General features: G+C 37.5%; 1 protein-coding gene across 8 annotated transcripts in view; it reads left to right on the plus strand.

The window, feature by feature from the left end:
- The window catches only part of LOC138760560 (estrogen-related receptor gamma), a 255419-nt gene that overhangs the window by 49517 nt on the left and 188079 nt on the right, over positions 1 to 17823 (plus strand). The window contains exon 1 of one of the 8 annotated variants that reach the window (XM_069931284.1): positions 16991 to 17624. The exons of 5 other annotated variants lie outside the window; for them this stretch is intronic. In XM_069931284.1, coding sequence (XP_069787385.1) covers positions 17590 to 17624 — 35 coding nt within the window. In that variant the 5' untranslated portion in view covers positions 16991 to 17589. Of the gene's footprint in view, positions 1 to 16990; positions 17625 to 17823 lie in introns of those variants that run through there. 2 more of the 8 variants (XM_069931286.1, XM_069931280.1) reach the window with 2 other exon arrangements.

The following is a 17823-nucleotide window of genomic DNA, read 5'->3' on the forward strand; positions in this document are numbered from 1 at the left end:
TGGATGCTGGTACTTGGAACTTTAAAAGTTACTTTAGGTACAGAGATCAACAGAGCATCATTTTAAAATGAGATGCAGCTTTTTCATGAATTAAATCAGGAAAAATACAATTGAAGGTCTGGAATCCTCTTGACCAAAAATCTGTGATAGATGGCTGTTTTGAAACATTTAATTTGGATCAATGAGTAATTGTAAGAAATGGGTTTGAAGGGATATAATTGGTAAGTGGAGTTTAAATTGGCATGATTATGTGAATGTATGAACAGGTATTAGGGATCAATGAGATATTCCCAGCTTTTTCTATTCGGAGGTGAAGGAAATATTCTCTGAGATCGAACGCTGGTGTTCAGTTGCACACAAGAGAATGGGTGTTTAAATAAGTATGAGAGCCCACCTCACTGACAAAAGGCAAAGGAGGAAAAACCCAACACCCAACCCCAACCAACCAATTTTCCCCTGCAACCGCTGCAACCGTGTCTGCCTGTCCCACATCGGACTTGTCAGCCACAAACGAGCCTGCAGCTGACGTGGACATTTACCCCCTCCATAAATCTTCGTCCGCGAAGCAAAGCCAAAGAAAAAGAAAAGAGTTTGATCCTCCATGTTTTCTTTTACTTTATTAGCAAAAATGGATAGTCTTTTGCAGTGTTAAATAACCATTGTAGCAGTAATTGGGAAAATGCTGAAATCTGTGGGAATGAAAGTGGTAACAAAGATCCGAATGTAGTATGATGGTCTGATGATTCATTGAATATAAATTATAGAAAAAAAAAAGTTTTTGGAGTTGTAAATAGCAAAATAACTTGGGGTAAAATGGTGTTTATGACCTTGCAGAGGACTTTGAAAATGTACCATTCAACCATTAAACAAAATTAGAGTATTTGATATTGGAGGTAAATCCTGGTGTTGACTGAGAACGTTAATGGACAGAAAAAAGAGAGTAGAAATAGATGGGTAATTTTTGTCTTAAAAAGCTCTCTTCAGTGGGGTACTGTGGGGATTAACGCTTGGGCCCCAGGTATTCACAGTCTATGTCAACAATTTGGATATGGGGCCAAGTGTAATACATCTTTTTTTTTTTTTTTTTTTTTTTTTTTTTTTTTTTTTTTTTCACACCATAAATCACAATAGCCATGATATACACTTTTTCTTTTCCACACATTTACAGTGACTTTTTCTCCCTCCCCCCTCCCTCCTCCCAAGCCACCCCCCCATCCCTCCCCCCTCTCATCCATTTTAGTTATACAATCTAGGTTGCATTAATTCAGTTAGACAATGTTGTCATTCAACAAAAATACACCAGAAATTCTACTGAGTCCATTTTTTTCTTCTCTTCTCCTTCCATCAACTTAGGTAATGTTTGTTCCCGGTAGGTTTTCGCTATTGTATTTAATGTAAGGCTCCCATACTTGTTCGAATATTTCAATATTATTTCTTAAACTATATGTTATTTTTTCTAATGGAATACATTTATTCATTTCTATATACCATTGTTGTATTTTCAAATTATCTTCCAATTTCCAGGTTGACATAATACATTTTTTTGCTACAGCTAGGGCTATCTTAACAAATCTTTTTTGTGCATCCTCCAAGTCAATTCCAAATTCTTTATTTTTTATGTTACTTAGGAGAAAGATCTCTGGATTCTTTGGTATATTGTTTTCTGTTATTTTATTTAATATCTGATTGAGATCATCCCAAAATTTTTCTACTCTCTCACATGTCCAGATTGCATGAATTGTTGTTCCCCTTTCTTTTTTACATCGAAAACATCTATCAGATACTGTTGGGTCCCATTTATTTAACTTTTGCGGTGTAATGTATAGTCTGTGTAACCAATTATATTGTATCATACGCAGCCTCGTAAAGTGTAATACATCTTCATGCTGAGTTTTTTGAGTCTTTGTGCATTTTTACCCTGGAGGCTCAATTGCTGAGTCCTTTTAAAACCCAGATTAATTTTTGGGGGATACTAAGGAAAGGAAAAGCTATGGGGAGTGCAGGAAAATGATGCTAAGGTAAAAGAACAACCTTGATGATGAAAGTGGTGTGTGCGGCTAAAAGGCCTACTCCTGTGTTTATTTCTTATGTTTTATGTATGAACAGTCATAAAACTGACTGTTGTAGGAAGGAAAAATGTGAAGTTATAATTTGTTAATTGTTTTTGCACTTCTTCCCAATAATGTAAGTGCGATTGTTGTCTCAATTATCCACCTTGTTATGCTAATTCTTTTCATGTCCATCTTCCTTGAAATTATGTTACTGCTAATCCACCTTTAATAATGCAGTTTCTGATGCTTGTCATGTGAATCCAACTTCAGACATGTTGATGCTACATCCAGATACATCCTGTGCAAACTATGCTTGAGTCATACTGAAACAAATTATACACATCCACCTCGACTTGTCTGTAATAGTTCATGCCAATGTACCTTAACATACTGATTTGTCTCATGCCAGTTCACCTAAAGTCATACTGGTCACACTCATGCAAGATCACCCTCAGTTCTGCCAATATTGCCCATGCCAAACCACCTTGCCATCGTGATTCTATTCATGCAAGTGCACCTTAATTCATGCTGATACTTCCTGTGCCAGAGTCCCTTAGGTCATGCTGATACTATTCATGTTAATCCACCTTATGTCATGTTGAAACTGATGCCAATCTACCTCAAGCCTATGCTGACATATCCAATGCCAGTCTACCTTAAAGATTTCTCCCTACTGACCTACCTTAAGGCATGTGGCTTTTGTTCATGCCAATCCATTCACAACACTGGTATTTCCTGTGCCAGCCCACTTTATTGATGTTTCTTATGCCAATCCACCTTTGAGCCTGCTGATATTACTCATGCCAATGCATTTTAAGCCATGATGATTTTAGTCATGCCAATCCATCTTAAATCATGCTGAAATATCTCATGCCAAACCACCTCACATTAAGATGAATGTGGAGATCTCAACATGTGTAAAGGAGTATTGGGCTGACCAACACAGGTGGTCATTGGAAATGCAAACGTATTTTACACACTTAAGTTGGTTTGTCAAGGGTGGTACCATCAGCTGGTATGGACAGGAAAATTTCAACATGCCAGTATAGATTAGCATGTGTGGCATCAGATGATGTTAAAATGGTGGCCATAAGCACAATAGCATAACTTAAAGCAGATTAGAATCCACTTTGACATCTTCTGATGTTCTGAATGCCAATCCATCTTGGCACCCTAATGCTTCCTTGTCCAAACCACCTTGCGAGGTGGTTGCTGAGACTATCTTTGACAAGCCACCACAAGTTCTACCATTGATGCCATTCCACTTTAAGGTATGCCAGTTTGATCTTGTCGTACTATTCTAGACAAACCAATCCATTTCAATACATGTTGAGATCTCCACATCTTAACACGATGCTGACACTACGCATATCAGCCCATCCGAAGTTGTATTGATATCTTCTGTACCAGTCCATCTCAATTTATGCAGATTTTGTCATGCAAAACCACCTTTATGTATTCTGAAACACCACGCCAATCTACCTGACACCATAGTGATTTTTTTCATCATAATCCTGCTAAAGACATGCAGAGAAAACAGATGTCTGTTCACCATAAGTTAGTTGGTACTTCTAATGCCAAAAACAATTTGCTGAAGGAACTCAGTGGGTCAAACAGCATTAGTAGGAGAAAAAAACAATGATGCTTTTGGTTGGAAGCCTTCATCCCAACTGAAAGTGCAAAGTGGAGAGAGCCAGTATAATGAGGACAAGATGCAAAGGATTAATTATGCCAGGAGGGGAGGGCTGAATGATGATGTATTGATGTGGAGGGTAAGGGATGGAGATGGGAGACAGAATCAGTAGATTGGGAGGTGCCAGATTTGAGGGAGATGGCAAGAGAAAAGAAGGGGGTCAGGTTGAGGAAGATGAGCCTTACAGGGTGATAAGTGGAAACAAAGGCTACAAGTACTAGAATCTGATGAGTAAAAAAAAAATGCTGATGTTATGGAAGCTATTGGGGAGAGGTGAAGGACAGATGGAAAAGGAAGGGGATCCTTTTGGTGAAATCTGGGGAGAAGAGGATGGAGCCAGATGGAGGAGGGGAACGAGAATGATTAGAGGAGGGCTGGGTGGAGTTATGGGTGGACAAAATAGGAAAGGAGTGGAGGGGGTGGGGGGTGGGGTGGAGGGAGCACAGAATAGGATTTGAAGAAGAGAGAAGAGACTTGTTAGCTGAATTTGAGACATTTCCAATTCTGACTACTCAACTACTAATGCCAATCTATCCTAAAGCAGGCTGTTAATTTTCATGTCAAACCATTTTAGGAGAAACTCTATTTTCTATGCCTCTCCATGTTGAATCATGCAGGTACATAAGTAATGGTCATACCAATTATAGCAATTCACATAAATCAAATTGCTACTTTGGATCCCAATCCACTAAATAGATGCTCTTGGTTTACATGCACTTTTTTTTGTGTTCATTTGGTTTTGTGGTTGTACTCAATATCTCTTTCTGTACTATTTGTATCCATGAACAAATAGATATTTCAGCTGATATCCAGAGTACATTTTCCATGCTAATTTTTCTTAAATCGTAAAGAAAAAACACATCTCCCTGAAGTTGACCATTTCTTTTTGTATAAAACAGCTTTCCTGAAACCTCATTAGTGATTAAGTATTGTCAAAGGCTGAATATGCTTATAAATTGACTCAGAACTCTAAAGGCCCTGATCAATTCTGAACTGATAATTTTGATACTGATGCATTGAGTTGTTGTTGTGCAATAAAGGCACCAATCTTTACCTACTTGCAGAAATAACAAACAAATAGAAATATTGTACTGAGATCACTGTGGTGGCAAATTATGTTTTAATGTTTACTTCTTGATTGTTTGATCAGTATGTCATTTTAGATATAAAACAGCTGCTGGCAGTATGGTACTGAAGTATATTGGGACTAGAATGCATTAGGCCAGGGAGTGAAGCCTGCTGCCTTCTCACCTGACAAATTCTCAATTTTTCTTGGTCCATTTAGGTTCAGAGATTAAAAACTTTCCCCACAGGAGGGAATTGTTTTTGCCAGTACATAAGCTCATAACACTCCCGTGTACCTTTCCCTGCCACAGTACAAAAACTGCTATGGGAAAGGTTTTTGATTAAATTGCTTGAATTCTTGGCAGTTAAATGATGTATGGCATGATAGGGGAAGAGAAACTAAAATGGTTTTAGGGAAGAAAACCTGAAAGAAAAGTAATGGACAGAACACTAATACAAATAAAATATAGAAAATGATATTTACATGTTGTAACATTTAAAAAAAAAATTCAATATATGATAGTCATTTTGGATACAAATAATGCACATTCACAGCTTGTCTTCAACTCTTGCCAAGCCTGACATCCCACAAGAAGTTATTAATTATACAGCTAATATACATCGGATAGTAGGTGTATTTAGATTAATCACTGATGCTGGAATGACTTGCTGGAGTGCATTTTGGTTTTCTCTTCTGTCACCCTGTAATGTGTTTCCCTTCTTGCCAGCAGATGAGCAGGTGTTGAGCTAGTGCTCTTTTGCTTTATTTTCATTGTGTAATAGCATCCAGCAGAGAACAGAAGCCTTCTCAGTTCTGTTCGTTGATGCTAGAATAGTTTGCTTTAAATGATATCAGTATAGTCAATGCAACATGGACAAATTCTTGCTGAATGTTCTGTCATTTCTGTTGTCGCCTGCCTGAAATTTTCCATGGGTCTAAGCCAAATCAGAGTGGAATTCTCCTTCAAGCTGCTGAATAGGACACTTTTAATTATTTGCTAGACTGGATTGGCTTTACTTTGCATTGCACATTCCTGTTTTATTGCAGCAGGAAGGTAAATTGTGGTTAGAGAAAACAATAGGAGAAAACTGGTTTAACAGCTACTCCGAATAGTGCTTATTACAAACCATTTTTATCCTTTTGTAATGATTTCTTTCCTCATCCCTTTAGTTTGTTCCTCCTGTCACCATTGTCCATCCTCTATCACTCCAGCAGCCAGAGAGATTGAAGGTGAAGCAGTGCCATAGACTTTCGTCATTGTCAGACATGACCATTTATCAGAGTGGCCCAGGCTACATTTGGGAATTTATCTCCAGCTCTGGCCAATGATCATCCTTCGTCAACAGCATTAAATTAGATTGTCCGATCATTATCCCAATGTTTGTCGAAGCTTGTTTTGCCCATATCGGCTGTTGATTCCTATATTACGCAATGATAAATATAATTGAAATCCTGATGTTCAGAAAAATGCTGTTTAACTTTGTCTTTCTTTTTGTCTGTCCATCATACTTTTCTACTTTGAATTGTGTGTGTGTGTGTGTGTGTGTGTGTGTGTGTTGTGTGTTGTGTGTGTGTGATGTGTGTGTGTTGTGTGTTGTGTGTGTTTGTATGTGTGTGTTGTGTGTGTGTTTGTGTGTGTTTGTGTGTGTTTGTGTGTGTGTTGTGTGTGTGTTGTGTGTGTGTTTGGTGTGTGTTTGGTGTGTGTTTGTGTGTGTGTGCTGTGTGTGTGTTGTGTGTGTGTTGTGTGTGTGTTGTTTGTGTGTGTTGTGTGTGTTGTGTGTGTTGTGTGTGTGTTGTGTGTGTGTTGTGTGTGTGTGTTGTGTGTATGTTGTGTGTGTGTGTTTGTGTGTGTGTTTGTGTGTTGTGTGTTGTGTGTGTGTGTTGTGTGTGTGTGTTTGTGTGTGTTTGTGTGTGTTTGTGTGTGTTTGTGTGTGTTTGTGTGTGTGTTGTGTGTGTGTTGGGTGTGTGTTGGGTGTGTGTTGGGTGTGTGTTTGTGTGTGTGTGCTGTGTGTGTGTTGTGTGTGTGTTGTTTGTGTGTGTTGTGTGTGTTGTGTGTGTTGTGTGTGTGTTGTGTGTGTTGTGTGTGTTGTGTGTGTGTGTTGTGTGTGTGTGTTGTGTGTGTGTTGTGTGTGTGTTGTGTGTGTGTGTTGTGTGTATGTGTTGTGTGTGTGTGTGTGTGTGTATGTGTGTGTGTGTGTGTGTGTGTGTGTGTGAGAGAGAGAGAGAGAGAGAGAGAGAGAAAGAAAGAGAGAAATGAACTTTTAAACCCTGAACATTTGTATACCTGAAGAAATGAGGTGGCCCCCATTGTCTTGGAAGTTACAATATTTGTCAGATGAGTATAGTGACTGCTTTTTGTTAGTTTGAAATAACCTTTAGTAAACCCCGTAAAATAGTCTGTCATTAAAGATGCAGGCTAACACAAACTGGAATAGGATAAAAGGACATATATATCTGGCTCAATTTGAACCCAAAAGAAGTTTGTTTCAGGCTTGGGCAGCAAGGAAGGAATGGGCTCACTTTTTGGCAAAGAAGACATTGGCTAGGGATCATGTGTTCCAGTTGTTCTCTTGCAAATGGAGGTGTGCTCCACAAATATATGCCGAATTGAAAAAATGTAAATAGCAAACACCTTCACTAAAGGTCAAATGTGCTAAATATGCAATAACATTTTCAAAAATAATTTCAAAGTATTTTCACAAATGGAGTCCTATTTAGCATGCCTTTTTAATCATGTGAACATTTATTTATATGGGAACATTTTGCAAAGTTCCTATTTTAGGAGAAAATATAGAGAATAGGAATTCTTAATTTTAAAAAAATCTAGTTTTCAGAGATTATCACACCATATTGAAATTAAGGAGGTCAGAGATTTAGCAGTGTACTAAGTAGAGCAAACATGTTAAGATTTGATTCCCACAGAAAAGGAAAATTTGTTTAAAATATTTACAAATGTCTTTAATTTTTTGTGAATTGTGTTTCGCTTTACTGATCTTTGATTGTTTTTGTATGAGAATCTGATCAGGCAAAAGTTTTGGTCAAATAATGACACTGTTTAAACAAGGGAACTAATTTAACTGCTGCTCTTAAGCAATATCATTCTGTGTCAATGCTTGTGATGGTGTAAGGTTTTAACAATTAAGGTTATCAGTAAATAGTTTTGAGATTTAAAATAAATGCAAGTATGGTGTGGGCTAATGCCATGAAAATTAGCTAGCTATCAGTTTGAACTAAAGTATCGAATACCTATTGGTAATAGTATAGATAAGTGTATGGGCAACATTTTCAAAGTATTTTCATGACAGTTTTTTACATCACAGAAAAAAAAACTTGCACAGCAAAAAACATCTAATATCAGTGTTGCATGTGATTTTCATTTGGTAGATAATATGCTAATTATAGTAAATTTCCATAATCAAATTTATTTATAAATCTAATCCTATGTTGTTTGAAAGTTGAGATAGTAGCAGCATCTTGTCTAAGTTTTAAAAAGTAAGTGTGGAAGTGCGCACAAAACTAAGTGTAATGAAATATAACAGATAACAAGAGTTAGTTTAAAGCTGTAATCTAAGCTTGAAGTTCAGATGACTCTGGTAAAGCAGACAAGGTTTCCTACCAAGATAGGTATCATTTGAACTCGACAATTAATTTGTAACCTTGTAGCACTTTCCAGAGTTTCCATTATCCTCCATTTTAACCATTTTTAACCAATTTAATGATCCATATCTGAACCATAGTCCATGTTTGAATGTAGAAAAATTATATAGGGCAATATGAGTCGTATCTTCTGTGTGTATTAAAAATGTGTGACTCTCATAGTGGTAGAGTTTGTAAGTTAGATCTTTTCTTCATACAAAAATTCCACATACTGCATTCTATTTCCTGCCTGGAGCAATAATATTTAGTGAAAGATAGAACTATGTTGTATACCTGTGCGAAATGTAACATAAACATTTAGGCCCCAATTGACCCATGCAAATCTGTTTTTGCATCTGCTCGCAAGCTGTTTACTGTAGTCAGCAGCTGAACATGTTTAGTTGTTGCTGTGGCATGGAAGGATTGTCCCAAATTATTATTCTTTTAGAGATTAAAAAACGGAGTAAAATCCAGCAGAATCTGGCTTTTATTTCTTAAATGTGAAAGGGAAAGTCTTTTGTCATGGTATCCATAATATTTATAATAATACCTTTAATTTGTGTTTTGGAAAAGTTTCAAAGAGTTTATGGGTTGGTTGAAATGTGGGGGTAATGGGGTTAGAATGGTAGGTTGAGTAAGGGAAAGATGCAGTTTGTTGTTGCCTGAATCTTTACCCTTTCAGCAAAGTTATTTTCTTTAGTTATTTCTGTGGTTTCATTGTTTAGCCCTTCTTGATGTTCTGCATTGCTCAGTGGGAGAGCTGGAAGAAGCAAAGCCTTAAATAGAGTGGAAAAATATTCTGATGGGAGTACTTTAGCTAAACTTGTTTCAGAATTAAGAAGCTGGTAAACACATGCATAAGTGTAGTTGAATGTAAATTTTAACCTTATATTAAATTTTAAAATAATTTTCCTCTAGGTTTACATTTTTCAACTTGCCTTAATTTGTAGCACTTTCACCTCTCACCCAGGATGTTATTGGTTTAAACCCCATACTGTGGGGGAATACTTAATTGGCTCGTGTTGTTCTCCATTCGAGTCAATGAAGGAAGCCTGCACTGATAATACTGATGGATTCCATGACACGATTCAATGAAGATCACACTGTCCTCCTGGTGTCCTGATGAACATTAACCCTTCTAGAATAAGATTAATTAGGCTTGCATTTGCAATTTGTAGAACCTTCCTATTAGTACACAGGCTTTTTACCAAGAGAATAAATTTAAACACTTTAATTTCTTATTGTGCCTTTTAAAATCATGGGACAGGCACAAATAATGATACTCAATTAAGCATCTTCAAAGTGCCACCATTGTTATAAAGTGAGAAATACATAACAGCAGTGATTGCATTTGAAAGAAAGAAATTCATTGGATTGAAAAAATTCTGAGTACGATATGGTAAAGAACAATCTAAAAGCAGTTTCTTGCATTTATATTGATCTATCGTTATTTTTTTTAATACATTAAGCCTTGCATGTAAAGTTATTTTAGAACATTTTTGCATAAACTCAATGGCTAATAAAAGGAATGTTATCTGTACAGACTGCCTGTGCCTTGCATCCAACTAATATTTCATCCTGAAAATTCTGGAGCTACTGTATTCTGGGTGATTGAAAGACATCATCAGAGAAAATAAGTTGGACAGGAAATGGGAAGAATAATTGAAGGGTAGTTGGTCAGGATGTTAGCAGGCAGGAAGTTGATATAAAAGAGGTGACCAAGAAAGAGGAAGGCAATAGGAAAAAAAAGTGTAATTAAGTAGGTTTGTAGGGGAAGTGCAAATGATTTGAAAAATAACATCAGAAACATTGGTTGGGATTTTGTTCTGAGTGATTCAAGAACAACTGCCAATTTTTGCTTTGCCTAGGCTTGCCCACAAGCAGCATGGTGAAGGTTACTTGGACTATAAGTTGAAAGTGCAATGCTGGGAGCCTTCCACTCGTGATAGGGGCTCCCATGATGCTGAAACCACAATGAAGTATACCCCATCGTGCTAGCAGGTGGATGAAGCAGGATTAGCTCTGAAGAGCAGAGCATGATCGAATGAAGAGGAACTTTTAATAATCTTGGACTTTGTACCACCTCTGCCAAGTCTGAAGTGGCACCTTGTGAAATATGGACCCCTCACATTAACTATTAATATCCGGGCCTCTCAAATAAAAACATTTCTCCCATCAGAATCCACCAAACCCTATGGTAATGGATGAGTGGCAAACAGGCAGGTGAACCGGTGTCTGCAAATGACTGGTCACACAGATGGTGACTATCATAAATCTCAGGAATGGTAGGGGTAAATTTTGGCAGCTTCAGCCAAAAAAGCTTTTATTTAGGATCACCATTGCTCATTTCAGTGATGTTTCAAGCAGGTTATCTCACCTCCCTCAAAAAGGTAACCATATCTAGCATGGCCAGACCAATGCAGACAACAAGCAAAACATTTTGTCACAATTGGACTTTGTATGCAACACTGCACAAGTCAAAAGTTGAAGCATTCAAACACAGAACGGCAATTATTGTCTGAGAACTCTCGAGGTACAACTTTGACATTGCACCTTTCATTGAGACGAGACATGATTGAAACTCGTGAGGATAGAAAATTTTTAAAACCTAGAAAATGCTGGAAGTAATCAGCAGGTCAGGCTGCATCTGTGGGATGAAAAATAGAGTTAACAATTCAGGTCAAAACAAAGTTAACTCCATTTGTCTTCCCAAAAATGTGGACTGACCTACTGAATATTTCCAGCTTTTTAAAAACATTTAGATTTCTAAAGGAGAAGGTAGCTTTGGTAGAGAAAACCAGCAACTGACATGTGAACACTGGGTATTGGTTTTGTAATGAAGAGTCTTTCAGTCTATCACCTGATTGAACTCCCTGTTGGCATTAATGAACATTCAACTGGTTCACAAGCCATTTATTATCTTGACTTGTGCATACACACTGAACCTGATACTGAAGAACAAAAAGAATCCTTTTTTTATTGGCCTTGAGAAAATTCTACCTTTCATTCCAAATACATGCAGGATAATCCACTTCAGGTATATTATTGCAAGTCTCCAATACATGAGTAGAACCATTAACAAAGTAAGTGTGGGTAAGGCCCAATTCCAATGCTTTTCATGTATTCAGCTAATAGGTAGAGCATGACAAAACAGCATCCAACTTGACCACCAACTTATTCAAAATGCTGGAATATTTTTGGCTGAATTATAATGAGACCGGATGTAAGAAAAGTTCAAATTGCTTATGTTGCCAGGAGCTGATTTGTTTATATTTCTGAGATCATGCAAGCCCATCAAAACTGCATCAACTGCAAAATGCAGCCCAAATCAATTTGGCTTCGATTCTCAGAGCCACAAAAACAGAGTTAAAATCTGGAATTGGCCACACAGATGTAAAAGATATAAAATCTCCATGTGGTTTGCAAGGAATCCATTGACCTCGCTGTTGGTTGTCATCAGGACTTGTTGAATAACATTAACACCGCAGTCACGATCTCCTTGCATCATCCAATCAGAAGTAGAGATCGGTTTATCTTTGTTGCTAGTTAAGATCTGAAGAAATCCCAAAGAACTATGTGTCATTCACATTGTCGTCATTTTTTTTCAAAAAGAAAGACAAGCTGACTGTGATAATGATGAAGGCATTTCCCCCTCTTTATTGTTGGAAATGTTTTAATTCATATCTTACCGATTTAACTGTTTTGTGTCGCAGTGAAGTTCTTCGAGTTCGGTTCAGGCAGCACCAGCATGGTTTCTGTCTCTAGATAGATTCAGGAAAAGCATCAATAACAACTGGAGCTGTAAATAGTCTTTATTCATCTGACCAAAGCCTTTAGCTATTTCAATAGCGAGGCTTGTTAGGATTTGGCTATTTACACAAATTCACAACCAGTACAAGATACCTTCATTTTCCTATCTGAGCAGTATCTGCTGTCCAGTCATTTATCTGGCTCTGCCCTGTTCTGTGACTGTACCTGTGGCTCCTCCCTTTTGACTCTGTACAAAGGCTCCAACACCATAACCCGTCCCCAGAAAGCCTGGGTCATGGCACAGGATGACTTTCAAGCTTATTGTAAATAAAAGCCTATTGTTCTGCCATTTGAGTTATTGATAGCGCATCATCCTCTGAGTCTTTAAAACAAGGATATATATGGTATCCAATATCTTCACTTTTTAACCAGCTATGGAAATGTTAATCCAAGATCATCTGTCCCAGGATGTTAGCATCTATTATTATGAGAGGATTGTCCTATTAAGCGAGGCAAAACAAATTAGGTTCACTATTCTTTGGATTTAAGAAGAATGAGGGTGAAATCTTATTGAGACTTACAAGATCCTAAGTGAAATACTAAGGTAGATATTTTTGCTAATGACAAAGCCTCAAATAAGAATAAGTTTTAAGAATAGAGGTTTGGCATCGAGAAAGGGTTTGGAGAAAATTTTTCTCGCAGTATTTGCTTACCTGAAGATTAATGAAGGCTACATCATTAGCTGTAATTGAAGTGTAACATTTTGGGAGTTGAGGGTTAAGGGGACCTAGCATAGAGAAAGGGTTGAGGCCTTGAAATGGATCAGCCATGATCATATTGAACGTGGAACAGGCTTGATGGGCCAAATAGCCTACTCCTATTTCTTGTGTTCTTTAACTGATGAAAACTTTCCAACTCCTTCGCCACCATGCTGGAACTAAAGTAACATTTTACAGATGAGTGTGCAATAGTTTTATAATCAAGGAAGAAAGTACCAAAGGACCCTTACTTTCAGAAGTATATCCTTTCAGTTGATCAAGAAGCTCACAGCAGCCTAATGCTATCTTAAATATTGGGACAAGTTCCTTTACCCTTCTGCCCCTGGTCAATCAGAACCCCCCTCCCCCCAAAAAAAAATCAAAATTGACAGTAAGGAACTATAAAATACCGAACACTTTGCCTACCTTTACAGCCACATTCCCTCTACCCCCCCCCCCCCACCCCCGCCCCACCATGGGGCACATTCAAATGTGGAGATTCAGCACAGAACCCACTGTGTCATCCTTCCTTTTAGAAGTAGGTCATTTCAGTTGATTAAGAAACCATGACGACTTCATAGAAACTAATTTTTATTTACAACTAGCGGCCCTTGTAACTGTGACTCTGAGACTTCAGAGAAACCTTGAAGATCAGTATTAAGGCTGTCTTTCAAGAATCCTCAATGTAATCTGTATGCTCATATCAATAGACATACAGGCTCTTGCATCTTCAGTGCTGAGGCCTGAACATCTATCATCAATTGGGTAGGAGTGGGCTCTGTGCATCCCTGCCTTATGGCTGCCTAGCAGCTTGCCTGTGAAGAACAGGAAAACCATGGACAACGTGTTAATATGATGCTTAGGACAGACACCAAGAATGCAGAAAAAATAACGCAGGAAATACTGGAAAAATTCAGTCGGTCAGAAGAATCCATGGGGAAATAATAATTATTGTCTTAGATCAATCATAATCAATGGAAGGTCACTGTAGTGAAACATTTATTCCATTTTGATTTCACAGAATTTAAAGGATCTGCTGGTTTTTCTCAGCAATATCTGTTTTTATTTCAAATTTACAGCATCTACTGTATTTTGCATTTCAATCAGGAAGTGAAACATTGCCATTGCATTATTGTATATGGTCATCCAGAAGGAGGTCACCTACTGAGGAGATGCTAGAGAAGGCGAGACTACCTTTCACAAAAATGTCTCACCCTGCTTGCTGATCAATTCTAGAAAAGGAAGGCCAACTATTATAAAGCAATTGCGGTTTAACCCTGATTTTTTTTTTGGCGCCACCTGTTATGAGTACCAATATGCTCCAGGATTGGACATTTTGGTCATCCATGGACCTTTATAAAATAAAGATGCAAAAGGGATTGTCCTTGATCCTGAGGCATTCTGCAAAGAACTTTCATGAGATTGCAGGAACATCCTTCCAGACATCTTGTGTCTCTTTGAATTTGGCGCCCTCTACAGGGAATATGAGGCAACAATGAACAGTAAAATAAAGCACAGAGCTTCCTGATAATAACAATGAGATTATTGTCATACACATTGTACATCTGCCTTGAGATTTTTCCCTGTTGCACCTGTACAACCACATGTTAAGAGAAAGTATAATAATAAATTAATTGATTTAAATTAAAGGACAATAAATGCATAAGATAGATAATAATATTCATAGTGGTTTTAGTGGAAAAAAATTATTAGTGCACCAAGGGGACATTCAAGGGCCTGATAGCTGTTGGAAATAAAATGTTCTTGAATTTAGAGATGCTGGTTTTCTTAATGAAGCAGACTGATGATTTCTGTTGACAACAAAGAATGAAATTAAATCTGTAAATGTAAGAATCAGAATTTATTTTCATAAACATGTGTCACAAACTTTGTTGTTTTATAGCAGCATTACAAATGCAGAGATTGCTATATTATATTTAAAAAAAATAGTGCAGATGAAGAGAAAAAGTGAGGTAGTGTCCGTGATTCATTGTCCCTCATGGCGGAGGGGAAGAAGCTGTTTTTTAAAAAAAAAGTTTGGTATTTGTCTTCAGATTCCTGTACCTCCTTCCTGATGCTAGCAGTGAAAAGTGGGCATGGCCTGAGTGGTGAGGGTCCTTGATGATACAGGCTGCTTTATTGAGACATTGCCTCTTGTAGATACCCTAGATTGGCTGAGTTCACAGTTCTCTCATTCTCTGTAACCTGTTCTTGTCCTGTTGATAAACACCTCCATACCAGATTCAGTCAGAATCCTCTGCACAGTACACCTGTTGAAATTTGGAAGTGTCTTTGGTGACATATAAAATCTATGTCAAACTCCAAACGGCAAGCCTTCTTCATGATTGTATTGAAATGAAGGCCCCAGGATAGATCTTCAGAGATGTTGACAGCCAGGCATTTGAAGTTCTTTTTATCCTTTCCTGTATTAATCCCTTGATGTGGACTGGTTTGTGTTCTCCTGGCTTCTTCTTCCTGAAGTCCACAATCAGTTCCTTTAATTTTGCTAACATTGAGTACAAGGTTGTTGTGACACCACTTAACCAGCTGATCTATCTCACTTCCATATGCTTCCTTAATGCCATCTGAGATTCTGTTGATGGCTGTGATTTAATCAGCACTTTTATAGATGGCATTTGATTTGGGCCCAGCCACACAGCCATGGGTGTAGTTAGAGTAGAGCAGTGGGCTAAGCACGCATACTTCAGGTGTGCCTGTGTTGATTGTCAGTGAGGAGGAGACATTGTTACTGAGTTGCACTGACTGTGGTCTTCCAATTAGAACGTCAAGGAGCTAATTGCAGAGGCCAATGTTTTGAAACTTACTGACCAGTACTGAGGATGTCGTAGTGTTGAAAGCTGAGCTGTAATCGATGAAAAACAGCCTGATGTGTGTGCCGCTTTTGATTTGGTGATCCAGGGCAGAGTGGAAGCCAGTGAGAGCGCACCTGCTCTGGAGCGAATGTGGCGGTGCGCGAATTGCAGTGGGGTGAGGTCTCTACTTCAGTATGAGTTAATTCTGGCCACGACCAACCTCCCAGAGCATTTAACCCCAGTAGATGTGAGTGCTATTGGGTGATAGTCATTGAGGCAACTCACTCTGATCTTGAATTATATTTAAAATTATTGAAAAGGAAACAATATAAAGATTGGGACATGTACAGTATATGAGGGAGAGAAATGAAAAGTAAAATCAGAGAAATTGCTCCACAAAATTATTTTTTTATTTACATTTTCTTCTGAGGAAATATATAAATATAATTGTAAAATTATTATTATCCAACTGAAAGGACTAAACAGCAATAATTAGTACATGGCCTTTAAAGCTCAGTCACTTCATTAGATGCAGCTCATTGTTTGACTATTAGGCAGCAAGGGTAAAATCCCAGCCTAAATTTGGCCATTACAGTGGAGATTCCATGGGTGAAACAAAATGCAACCTCGCATTCTGTAGAGGAACAGGGTATCACTGTTTACAGCGATGAGACAGCTACGTTAATTGTGCACGTGCATCTGATTGTACTTTTTGTTAGTTCAGCTGTAACAACAGTGGGTGTTGGCAGCCTTGCCATTATTAGTACAGCAAAATCCGGGCCACTATTTTGAGTATGATTAGTTTTAAGATGGCTTGACCCATATGGACCCATCCACAAGCAGCTTGACATCATTTCCCACGAACCATGTAGAAGTGACGGATAAGATAGTCACATAAATAAGTCAACTGACTCACATGGCAAGGGAGAGAATCAAAAGTTTGAAAGATTAAGTTGATACAATACTTGAAATATTTCTGCTTAAAATATGCATTGATAAATATTACAATTTTAGGAGGGATGCTTAAAAAAATTAGTCCTAAATAATTATAAAGATTTAATTAAGTGGCCTTTTGAAAGCTGCGGTAAGAAAAATCAACTGATTCATGTCTATACTGTAGATTCAATATATGAGCATTCTCATGGAATTTGAAGACATCATTTGAATATGTCTTTCCTTTAAACTGAATGTTGCGTGTTTCCTAAATATTTTTAATGTAATTAAAGTGGATAAGGTTTTTCCAGCCATTTAAAAATAATTAAATATCTGTAGTTCTGAAAATGTACAGGGAAGTTCAGCATTATGAGAGAGGCACTTGTTGACATGGTATCAGTCTGGTATTAGAAACTGAATTCGTCTGTTTACCATCACGCTTGATTGACCATATGGATCAGTGCAAAATAATGGTGACCGGGTAAGGAAGTACCCGATATGAGAAACTGAAGTGATTCAGTCTTGCAAAGAGAGACAAAAAGGGGAAAAAAGAGAAAGTAAAAAGAAAAAAAAAGAGAAAGTATAAAGAAAAAAAAAAGATAGGTTGATTGGATGCACCTGCCTGGTGAAATTGATTTGCATACACTGTTTCACCAGCCGCATATGGATTGAGCACCTTCTTTTGCATTATACTTGAATGAACTCTCAATGGTGAATGAAAAAAAATTACAATTGCTGAAAGTATGACATTAAAAACAAAAATTCAGAAGATCAAAGCAGCATCTGCGGAAAGAAGAATCAAATGAGCTTTTCAGTTAAAAGACCCTTTGAATGAACTGGTGAAGAGAGAAAACATTATAAGTTTCCAGAAAGATTGGAAGATGCACAGATGGGACAAAGGGAATATCTGTCAGAGATCTACAGGTACAATCCAAAAAACACTATCCTGTTTCTGTTCTTGAAGTGGAAAAAAATTATTCAAATTCCTAATATCCCTAATATTCTTTCAAGCAATTAATTTTTTTTCTAGGTGTATATGTGAGATTTTATGGTGAATTTTAAAAAAATGTTCAGTCTCCTGATGTGTAAATTTATTTTGGCATTTTCAAAGTATTCTTGAATA

This window comes from Narcine bancroftii, chromosome 4, assembly GCF_036971445.1.
Source record: "Narcine bancroftii isolate sNarBan1 chromosome 4, sNarBan1.hap1, whole genome shotgun sequence".
In the NCBI taxonomy this organism is placed as follows: domain Eukaryota; kingdom Metazoa; phylum Chordata; class Chondrichthyes; order Torpediniformes; family Narcinidae; genus Narcine; species Narcine bancroftii.